The sequence below is a fragment of the Cibotium barometz genome, chromosome 44 (assembly GCF_041138505.1).
Source record: "Cibotium barometz isolate CiBa-2024 chromosome 44, ASM4113850v1, whole genome shotgun sequence".
Classification (NCBI taxonomy): domain Eukaryota; kingdom Viridiplantae; phylum Streptophyta; class Polypodiopsida; order Cyatheales; family Cibotiaceae; genus Cibotium; species Cibotium barometz.
This window is the reverse complement of record NC_141089.1, coordinates 42034194-42045455: the sequence shown is the minus strand read 5'-3', so window position 1 is coordinate 42045455 and position 11262 is coordinate 42034194. Positions and strand designations below refer to the sequence as shown.

The following is an 11262-nucleotide window of genomic DNA, read 5'->3' as shown; positions in this document are numbered from 1 at the left end:
GTTTCTTATATTTGTGTTTGTGTTATAAATCTGAAACTGTGACTCTGTTTTATTTTATTTTTTTTAAGAGTTGGGGAATACTGGGGAGTCTTGTGCAAACTCCCCAGTCTATTCGAGCTCTTTTTTTGCTGTGCAGAGCGTTCGCTGCTTAGCAGTGAAAATAGAAGTCACTACTCAGTAGCAAAACATTGCCTGATCAGCGACATTTCACTATTCCACAAAGACATTTCACTGCTATTTTCATTGCTGTGAGCAATGAACCTGTTTGCAGCAAAAATAGAAGTGTTTCTAACAACAAAAAATGACCCGACACTTAGCTATCCTTCTAGTTATAAAAATGCTGCTATTTTCGTTGCTCATTCTGTTGTAGTGCATCTCCCATATTGGACATAGCTAAGAGTCAATCATCTTTTATATCCGATGCACATCATTAAAAATGTATCATCAAATATTTGGGATAATTGGCAAAAGAGATTCTTTAACAATTCAGGAGGACTTGAGATTGACTGAGCATCTCTTCACCACTTGGCCAATAGTTTAAGAGAATGGGAAGATAATTTTACCTAAAGCACCTTGGATCTTGACAAAGAACAAGAAGAAAATAGTGACGGATCAAATTACCTCCTTTCGTACCCCTACAAGTGTCATGCATTGTTTAAAGGGGGCATTCACAAAAGCAAAGAAGAAAAGAGAAACTCAATTGTGCGGTCTAAAAACGCATGATTGGCACAAGATGTTATAAGTATGTTTAAGCTACTTATAAAAGCTTCATGATGGGCTTGCATTGTAATTACATAATATATTGATTGCAATATTTTATGCTACAGAGTTCATTATTCCAATATGCATTAGCGGGTTTGGAGATCAAAAAGTGTGTGAGACTATCTACATAATGGGGGCAGTGGGGTAAGGTATGAAAAAGTAAAATTCTAACATGGATTTATTTTATTGTTGTGCTAGTTTGTAAGATTAATTGTGCTAATTAAATGGACTAAACTCCATCTTAGGTACATAATTTCCAAGGAGGTCCACCCATCCACTATTGATGCAACCCTAGTAATGGTAGTGGAAGCAATCTGTATGATTGAGGAAAACCTCCGAAGAACTATCCTCACTAGTCAATTACTGTGACATCTTGTGGTACACTTGATAGATGAAGTGTCAGTGTGTGGTGTTGAGATGTCAAGCTCATAATGAACTAACACTCAAGGCACCTACATGATCGTTCACATTTACATCACTAGCAAGTTTGGTAGCTGGCGCACTGACATATCTTTGCCAGAGATTCTACAGCTGGACTACACAAACTAGTCCACATCTACCCACTCCATTTAGTGTGTTCACATTATGGACCGCTTGTATACACTCTAGTACGTGTATTAGTCACTTTATCTCTTTTGTAGTCGTCTTTTGTTGAAGAAGAAGAAGATCAATTTTTGGCCTCTCATCTTGTGTGTTCTCTTCTAGGGTTTGTGTGAGTGTGTGTGTGCTTGCAAGAGCTCAAGATCTCTTCCTCCCTGCATCTTTTCATGGTATCAGAGCTTGGTTCATGCCAAGGAGCTGACCAGCAAGCAAGAGAAGCACACAGGAAGTGGTACGAGGGTAAGAGCTTCATCTACTCTTCCCCCTTTGTGTTTGCTACTACACCCTTGTCGGGAGCTCTTCGGGAGGCTCCGGCAAAAGAACTTCGATTGAGTAGCTGTCTTCGGGGCGGGAGTGGAACTACAAAAAAACTATATTTTCCTTTGGACATTCTTTGACAAAGGTTTTGGGCTGAAAATGCGTTTTGGGCACGTCTTGACCTCCGTTTTTCAGTTCACAGGCATTCGCATCACGGGTAAGTTTCGATTCTCTGTAGATTTCTATTTTTGAAACTACACGAAGGGAAATTGGTTATATGCATACACTGTGTGTACTACAAAGAGGTCTTAAAGTTTCCATTGGGTGCATGTATACAAATTGAGGTCACTGGTTTTGTGACAGTTTGGGTGCAATATAGTACCGCTAAAAAGAATACAACAATTTGTGCAGGTAAAACAAGAGTGCTGTTTTTGGTGAGTTTGTGTTAGAGATAAGATGTCGAATGATGGAATTAACCAAACTGTTGCAAAAAATCTTGACAAGAATAACTTCCATTCTTAGAGATTTAGATTAACAAATTTCCTGATGGGAAAAGGCTATTGGGACTACATTGAAGGTGAACATGAGGAGGCAGCAGAGATACCGGAGATTAATCCAACTATTGTAGATGTAAAAGAATACAAGGATTGGAATCAAGGAGCAAGAAAAGTCATGTATTCGCTTTCTATTAGCATACAAGCACTATGATTGGGCATATACAGGATGCCAAGTCACCCAAGGAGGCATATACAGGATGCCAAGTCACCCAAGGAGGCATGGGACACCTTGGTGAAGCTATATGAAACTAACACCAAGGCACAAAAGATTCAGTTGAAGAATGAGCTTCATACTGTGGAGAAGAAAAATATGTATGTGAATGATTATGCCTTGAAGACCAAGGGCATTGCGGAATGCCTTGCATCTATTGTGGTGTTTCTATTGATGATGATGATAAGGTGGAAGTATGTCTACGTGGTCTCGGGCGCCACAATACAAGGCATTCAAGACGTCTATTTAGACTCGGGAGAACATTCCCACCTTCACATATTTGGTGTCAATGTTGATCATTGAAGAAAAGAGTTTGGGTGAAGATCACTAGTCTTCACAAAACAAAGGTAGTTCAAAGCAACATGCCTTCTACACAAGTGCAGGTAGAGGAGGAGAGGAGGGGAGGTAGAGGTCATGGACGTGGCCAAGGTGGTGGCTGAACAAGGAATCAAAATTATGGTCAGCACCAGCGATAATAGTCCCAGGATTCACAACAACAACACATACGTGAAAGAGGCCAGTTTAGAGGTACGGGGAGTCAAAGAGGTCGTGGTAATTGTTGGCAAAGGTAGCATAATGATACATAAGGCTTTTTTTACTGTGGTAAGCTGGATATGTGTAGGTAGATTGCTATAAGAAGAAGAATGACATGCGAAATGGAAAAGTGGAACAAAATAACTATGCATCCTCTAGCAGAAATATTGAAGATAATGAGAGGTTGTTTGTTATGCAACATGTAGTTAATGTTGTGTCTGGAAATGATGTAGTAGCATGTAAGGATGATGTATAGGATGTTGATTCAGGTGTTTCGAACCACATGACAAGTCATGGTGAGTGGTTCAAGGAAATGAAGAGTCTTGAAAGACCAGGTTTTGTTGAAATAGGGGATGACATTGCTCATCCGATTGCCCATGTTAGAGATACACTACAAGGGATCGAGCTCATACCGCACTCCTAGCCGCGGAAAATGACTTGTGGAAAAAAAGTAGCGGGCCCGTGTATCAGCACGTGTATCATCACGGCCAGAGACATGCATGTAAAAGCGCGTGTATAGACGCATTGACATACACTACCACTTCATCAGGGAGAGATTCTTGGCAGCAACATCGACTTGGCCTGCATCAGCACACAGGATCAAGTCGCTAACATCTTCACGAAGGCCTTGGGAGAGCTGAGAAGCTCCATAGATTTTAAGATATGCTTGGAGTTCACGAGCTAGAGTTGACCTTGAGGGGGAGTGTTAAGATGTCAATGTCAACATGAGCTAACAGTCACGAGGCGCCTACATGACCATTGGACATTTACATCACTTGCGGGTTTGGTAGTTGGCACCGACATATCTTCGTTACTAGAGATTCTACAGCTGGACTACACCGACTAGTCCACATCTACCCACTCCACTTTTGCGTGTTCACATTATGGATTGCTTTTATATACTCTAGTATGTGTGTTAGTCACTTTATCTCTTTTGTAGACCTTTTTTGTTGAAGAAGAAGAAGATCAATTTTTAGCCTCTCATCTTGTGTGTTCTCTTCTATGATTTGTGTGAGTGTGTGTGTGCTTGCAAGAGCTTAAGCTCTCTTCCTTCTTACATCTTTTCATTGTGCATGCTCATTGGATGTTCTTCCTTGAGCATTTTAAGAAGACCTTGAAGGATTTTGTTAGGCAAAGAGCTGGGCCAGAAGGAAGCATGGCAAAGGGTTGGTTAGTGTAAGAAGTACATGTCTTCATTTCAGTGTATCTCTCTCTCTCTCTCTCGTGGATCCCACAATGCTGTGATTATGGAGTACTAAGAATCATGAGCACATGGTATCGCACAAACGACAAGGCAAAGGAAGAGCAAGGAGAATGGACACATCAATGTTGAAGAAGGTAATACATTTTGTATTCTCAATAGTGAAGTTATAAAGAGGTGGGTGGCAAGGTATAAAAAGGTGAGGAGAAACCAATGAGGAGGGAGGAGCATTTAGAATGCACTCGAGAGGCTTACCATTTCCTCCGAAGCTTACATCACTTCCAAAAGATTGTACCATTGATTGGTTTTATGAATAAATGGAAAAGGCCCAAGAACATCGAGAGACAAAAGAAGAATGGGAGAACGCAAGAGGATGCAAAGCCTCATGTAAGTGTGTCTCTACTTTTTTTAAAAATTCAATTAGAATCTCATGATATGGTTATTCATTATCATAAATATATTTCATTTGGTGTTGGTGGTAGTATAAGGTATACAATGCCATGTGATTTGAAGGAAGGCATTTCCACACTCAACGCATAGATACAAAGATAAATACCCAAGATTGTGGGGTTATGGCAAACTTTGAGCAAAAGAATGAAGAAATTGTTGATTATCATGGCATGATTCAAAACATCCTAAAGATTCGATTCAGGAGATTCTAAATTTTTATATTGGATGTGAAGTGGTTCAAGGATGTGGTGTATGGAGGCGCTCAAGCAACCATGAAAAGGCATCCAAATGGATTTATGATGATCAATTCTACAAAATTTTGGCAAACAAAGAGAGACACATTTGTGCTACCTCACCATTGTAAACAAGTAAATTCTAACCCCCACAAGCTTTTATTATGTTTAATTTACAAGTCTCAGTATGGTTTCTTCTTACAAGGTTTTGTTTGACGTAGATATAAATGACAAGAAATGGTGGTATGTCATACAAGTCACTTCTCATTCAAAGGGTATTTTTCAAGATAGGGATGTTGAAGAACTCATGGACAAAGTGGCAGTCAGAAATGAACATGTGATTAAGGATCAAGTACAAGATGAGAACTCTGTGATACCACCAACTAATTAAGGTGAAGGTGTCCCTATCCAAGATGATGATGAAGGAATTGAATCCAAGAATAATGATGATGATGATGATGACGTTGAGTCCACTAGTAGTGCAATAGATCTTTTGTTGATCTTGTAGGTGGGACATATGGATTTTGAGATAGACCAGTTATCATATATGGATTTGTTAGAAGATGCGACAAATGTTGGGCCAAGCTCACCCTAATTCATTAATCAATTTCTCAATTTGCCAATCTTGCTTTCGTCCAAATTTGATTTGATTACATTTTGTGCTTCTTTTATGATATTGGAATTACGTTTTGTGCTTGTTCTTCTCTAATTGGGATATTATGAGCTCTCTAGAATTCTCTCTAGGCTGTCTAGATTTTTATCTTAGTACACAACTATATACACATGGCTATGTAGAAGGCAATAACCGTGCGCAACTATAGCCTCATGCATAGCCGCGCGCGCACTGAAAACTACACACCTCTCCGAGTCTCCTCTCTCTACTCTCTCTTCTCTTCACACGACTATGATGCGCGGCTATGCTCCCCATCTCTTGTAGTGTTATGGGTGCACTAACTCATCCATTACATCCTCGCTTCATTATCACAATAGAATACTCCTTACTAAAGAGGTGAAAAGAGAGCTCTCAATGCGTAGATGGAGACAAGAAGAGAAGCAATAGTTCTCTCTCACAAAGGTGAAGAACAATGAAGCTATTACAAGAAGAAAGTCTATAATCGAATCTATCTTACATCCATTATGGGTACACTAACTCATCCATCAAGCATACAAGCAAGCAAGAAGAGAGAGGAAGAGCTCACAAGAAAATTATTGTAAGGGAGTGATTATGTATTCTTTATTGTTAAAAATGATACACACACACACACACACACACACACACACACACACACACACATATGATTAGTTTTTACGCTAGGTTGGTCAAATTTAATCAGAAATTGCTCTACCTTTATTAGGAGCCTTAAGCAACTATGTACACTACGCGTATGGTACTGTCGCTTTATATATCCCAAATCATTCTATTACAAATAAGTGCTCGTTCACGTGGGTAGACGACAAAACGCATTATAATAAGGCGGTCATATATAGACATGTTAACCAACGGAGTGGTTAACAATGAACAAGATATAAAAACAAAACCAAGACACATCCACATTTTAATCATTTTTCTGGAGAGAGTATTGAGAACAGGTAGAAAGTTTAAACTAAAAGAAATTAAATATTTAAACTTTAGCAAATATTAGTCAAACCTTGAAAGGGTAAAACCCTGGTGGAGAGAACATCTACAACGAACAAATGTTTAAGGGAAAAAAAAAACCAGTACAAACATCAAATTTAAAAAGATTGCTAGGATCGTGGGGTTTATATATAATCTTTTTCAATCTACTATCAAGAGCAGGTATGGCATTGCGATCGCGCTCGTCAATCCAAGAGTTGGGAAGTGCCAGAGTTAAGAACTCAATATTGTTTCCTCACATGTTAAATGCATTTTTCTTTAAACAATGAATGTTCACTGTAGAGGAACCAATTTTCCTCACACGTTCACTCTACAGGAATCAATTTCCCTTCATCTTGAATTCTACATAGAGCTATCTTTCATTTTAAGAAAGCATTACTGTTGGCCATATGTTGAGGTCCAAGAAAGTTCGAGGCATTGTTGGTGAGAACCATTTTATGCCAAAAAGCAGACAATTTTGGATAGCGTTCCATCTGCTCGTCCACATAAATTAGGCCAAACTTGGTGGCTAATCCTAGGAGGTACTCAAATCCATCGATCAACGACCATGCAAACACACCTCGCACATCTCCTCCATCCCTTCACAATACAAAGAGAATCATGTGAAAAAGCACAGTGTACCCAATGTCAAATATGAGGAAAAAGAGCTGAGAATATATGCGTGTGTAGTAGTAGTAGTAGTAGTAGTAGTACCTGATTGCTTCACTCAGTGTTGCATAATAAGAATAGAAGAATTGGACACGTTCTGTATCATTTAGACTTTCTTCAACAAACGGCGATGATGAAACACCCCAACCTGTCAGAGCCACCACCACAAATGATTAATTGAGCCAAGACACTTCAATTCCTCCACAAACATATATAAACAGCAGATTTAGTACAGGATTATTAGACTGAGAGTGCGAGTATTCATCAATACCTAGTTCCGTGATGTACATCGGGGGGTTCTGATAGTGCTCTTTCATATACGCCACAATCCTAGATAGACACCATGGCACCGAGTTTTCATTGTCACCCTACATTACAACCGATTGTAATTACAAATGTACCCTTTGGTAGCCCTAACTTAATCCATCCAACGATTCTAATTGTTAAGACTAGACTTTTCAAAGGGTTTTTAAGTGTCAGAGTGGTGCATTTACCTCACCAATCTTCACACCATCCTTGTAAGCTGCAAAAGACACATTGCGTGTTTCATTGAAACAAATCACAACAAACAGGTCCTAGCTTGGGTTGGTAATAAAAAACATGTCCATGGTTCAAACCCAAGCATCTATATTTAATATTTAATTTCTGTTTTAATAAAAGACAAAAAAAAACTAGTACACCATTGACTTATTTCTACCAAGCAAGTTAGACTTGCCTCTAAACTCTTGCCATACTACCCATAGATTTGCTAGTCATATAATGGCACTTAAGTGTAGGAAAAAGTACTTGGACAACATACATCACAAGTATTATCAGATAGATTAGTGCAAACCATACCACATATGTTCCATATAATAGCACAGTAGGAAATATGACTCGGACCACATATTTCATAAGTGCTGTCACAAAAATCAACGGAGATGCTAATGAGGTGATAACCCAAGTGGTTAAGCTGTTTGCCTAGTACCACGGACCCCGAGGTGCTTTCTCGGCAGTATCACCTACGGGTAGGTAGAATGTGCCTATGGGTTGGTGGCTTACAAGCAGTGAAAAAACGGTAACCATGAGAAGATCTTGGGCCTAAGGCTAGTGGGGGAGGAGGGGGGGGGAAATCAGTACAGACAATTATGACATATGTGGTCTATTATGACACCTCTGAAGTACATTATTGAACACATAATCTACAGATTGGGAGCCTAATGTGTAAACCACTATGGCAACACTCTACAAACAAAAAGAGAGAGGGGGGATGGGGTACCACCTGTGGTGTTGATCCTCATATCCTCAAAGTACCCATCATCAGTCCCATGGTCCTTGTTGGTACTATCGAAAGCATATAGGGCTGTGACAGCATTGATGCCCACAAAATCCAAAGAATGCTGTAGGTCTGCAGCCTCCTCCTCTGTAAAACTTGGGAGGCGAGGTCCCAACATCGATTGCATGGTGTGTGGATACTCACCGTAGGTCAAAGGATCCATGAACCTGAGCCACATATGCAAGGAATTATGCTACACATGCAGGCACAAGGATAATTATGTGTGATTTTAATGTTGCAAAGTGGTAGGTGTAACAGGTAATCGATTGAGATTGGGCTCCAGAGTCAGATGTTTCTACCATCCGAAGAAGAAATCCGTGGCACGTTTAGCAGCGGCAATGTCGTTAATGTCGGTGTCGTTGAGAGGCTCGTACCATTTGAACCAAAGTGCTATGCCAATGGAGCCGCCTTGATCTTCCTGCATGGCGATTTGGTTACAAATTTTCGTGATAATAGGCTACCGATACCTCGTATTGATTGATGTCCAGTACCTGGTATTGCTGTTTGTAGAGCTTGGCGACGGCCGAGTGGGCGAGCAGCATGTGGTGGGCGGCAAGGTAGGGCTCTGTGGAGGAGTTGCCGCCCGTGCAGTTGACCAGCCCATAGTCGTTTGCGAAGCTGCAGCGCCCCGGCGGCCTCTGTGTGGCAGCATATGCCAAGTCTGCATAGTCGTTGGGCTCGTCCATCGTTATCCAATACTTTACTCTGTCGCCGAACTCCGCAAAGCACACGTTTGCGTACACAACAAAATCATCTCTGCCATCATGCCATGCGTCAAATCAACCATTGATAGCTCACAGCAGATGATCACTCAGGCCTGCAATCCTACTACCCATATACAATTTTGACTGTCGATTTTACAATTGCTTACACGAAACGGGGACTCAGCAATCCACTGTACTCATCTTCCAGCGCTTGTGGATGATCCTCGGACCAGAGAGTTACGTGAGGTTCTATGCCTATCGAGGCCCAAGTTGGAACAGATTAAAGTGAGAGAGAGAAAAGAAAACACTAGCTAGGGTGCACGGAAAACTGAATCTCAGCTGTTTTTTCTTGCCAATAAAAATACTCTCTGCAGTTCTTTAAGTACACAATCATCCATCCCCTCACCCTCCCTCATTTCCCTTCTTAAGTACGCATGCTGATCTATGATAAGTAAGCAGACCACCATGACCATGCTCCACATACCCTTGTCGAGCAGAAGGTCAATCAGACCGTTGTAATGTGCAATTGCCACTGAGTTGGGAGCCGTCAATGCGCTCGTGCCATCTGCGGGTAAAGGTCAAAGTTCAGTCGCATCTAATATTAGCTAGCAATTACATCAAAGGCATGGTAACACCTCAATAAGCGACATCACTATAAGGGCTTCCTAGGAGCTGCACACGCACTAGGGAAAATTCTTGTCCAAGCGATAGAAAAGCGGTAAGCGTCCATCCCCATCTGCTCCACTAGCTCAATGTCTTCCTGTGGAGCTTACAGACATTGATTCATACAATATTCCGCAAGAAAACAATAAGAAAGGGCACATACAGAGAGAGTCCTAGCGCGGAGACGGTTTTGTGATTTGTACCTTGTAACGGTTGTACTGATCCGCGACATTGCAGGGCTGCGTTGCATCCAAGGTAACGTCTGCCATTAATTGAATCGGTGGGCGATAATTATTCATTAGAAGGTGGCTAACACTGGCTATCGTTAAATGTATTGATTAGAAAGGTAGCCGGCTAACAAAACCCAAATGTATCGATTGAACACTGTACATTTGGGCGCTAAAAACATTGTAATTTGGAAGCTGTGGCGCTAGAAAATCACTACCATTCCTTCGCGCGTATACATCCCAAATGCTGTCCGCCTTCCCAGACACGTTGCATTCACCTTCGTGCTGCACCACAATTAATGTCACAACAACAACAGCTACTTGCATGATCGCAGAAAGAGACTTAGATGCAACGTCTGGCTCGCTGCTAGCTCGCTAGGGTTAATGTAAGCTGCATGATTAAGCATGATCGAAGAAAGAGAGATGCAAAGCAATGCAGTAAGGTGCCGGCTAGCTGCTGCTAGGGTCAATGTACCTTAACAGCCATGGTGAGAGTTCCGAAGATGAAATCTGGAGGAAAGAAACCTCTGTCAATGTAGGTGTTGTCTGGGAAAGAGACCCGTAGCGCAGCGTCGCCATCCAGGCGCTTTGGAAGAGGGTCAGGGGACGCTGCCCGGACGGACAGCAAGCAGCAAGCTGCCAGAGCCCCAACAACGGCGACCAACGCTTCTAATCGATGAGCTGCGGCCATCGCAATCGGCTACAGGAGCTCTGCAATGCTCTAAATCTACATCTACAGTTGCAACACCTCGCAGAGCTTCGAAGTTCAAATGGGTAGTTTACGTGTGGACTTCTGACTGAACACACGGATCTTTCCCATTCGTGGACACGTTCTCAGCGTGTCGCGAACCGCGTGACTTCTGAACGTTTGAATCATTCCCAAATTGTACATGCTATTTCAGAAACCTTGGAAAGGTTAAAGTACTATCTACTAATATGACCTTCCTTTCCACAATGGGATGACGAGAAAACTACCTTCTGAACGTTTGAATCATTCCCAAATTGTACATGCTATATCAGAAACCTTGGAAAGGTTAAAGTACTATCTACTAATATGACCTTACACAACTCCTTTCCACAATGGGATGACGAGAAAACTACCTTCCTACTTTCATTGGAATTTGGAATATAGTCAAATATTTTTTTGCTCCTTCCTTGACATTGTGGGAGACTTAGGGTCTCTCAAGTCAAGACCATTGAGCCACCACCAACGTGTATGCGAATTCAAACTTGAATTCCACTTAGCCATAGCTTCCTACCACC

General features: G+C 41.3%; 1 protein-coding gene across 1 annotated transcript; it reads right to left on the bottom strand.

The window, feature by feature from the left end:
- Positions 1–6491: 6491 nt before the first annotated feature.
- LOC147613302 (beta-glucosidase 25-like) lies at positions 6492–10715 on the bottom strand. The gene is made up of 13 exons (XM_086782587.1): positions 10475–10715; positions 10218–10284; positions 9976–10034; positions 9794–9869; positions 9594–9674; positions 9277–9364; positions 8897–9161; positions 8705–8823; positions 8352–8572; positions 7585–7613; positions 7362–7458; positions 7136–7238; positions 6492–7021 (listed from the first exon to the last, which is right to left on the bottom strand). Exons 1-13 carry the CDS (start codon positions 10688–10690, stop codon positions 6802–6804), a joined length of 1641 nt encoding a protein of 546 aa, XP_086638713.1. The 5' UTR covers positions 10691–10715; the 3' UTR covers positions 6492–6801.
- Between the last annotated feature and the right edge of the window lie 547 nt (positions 10716–11262).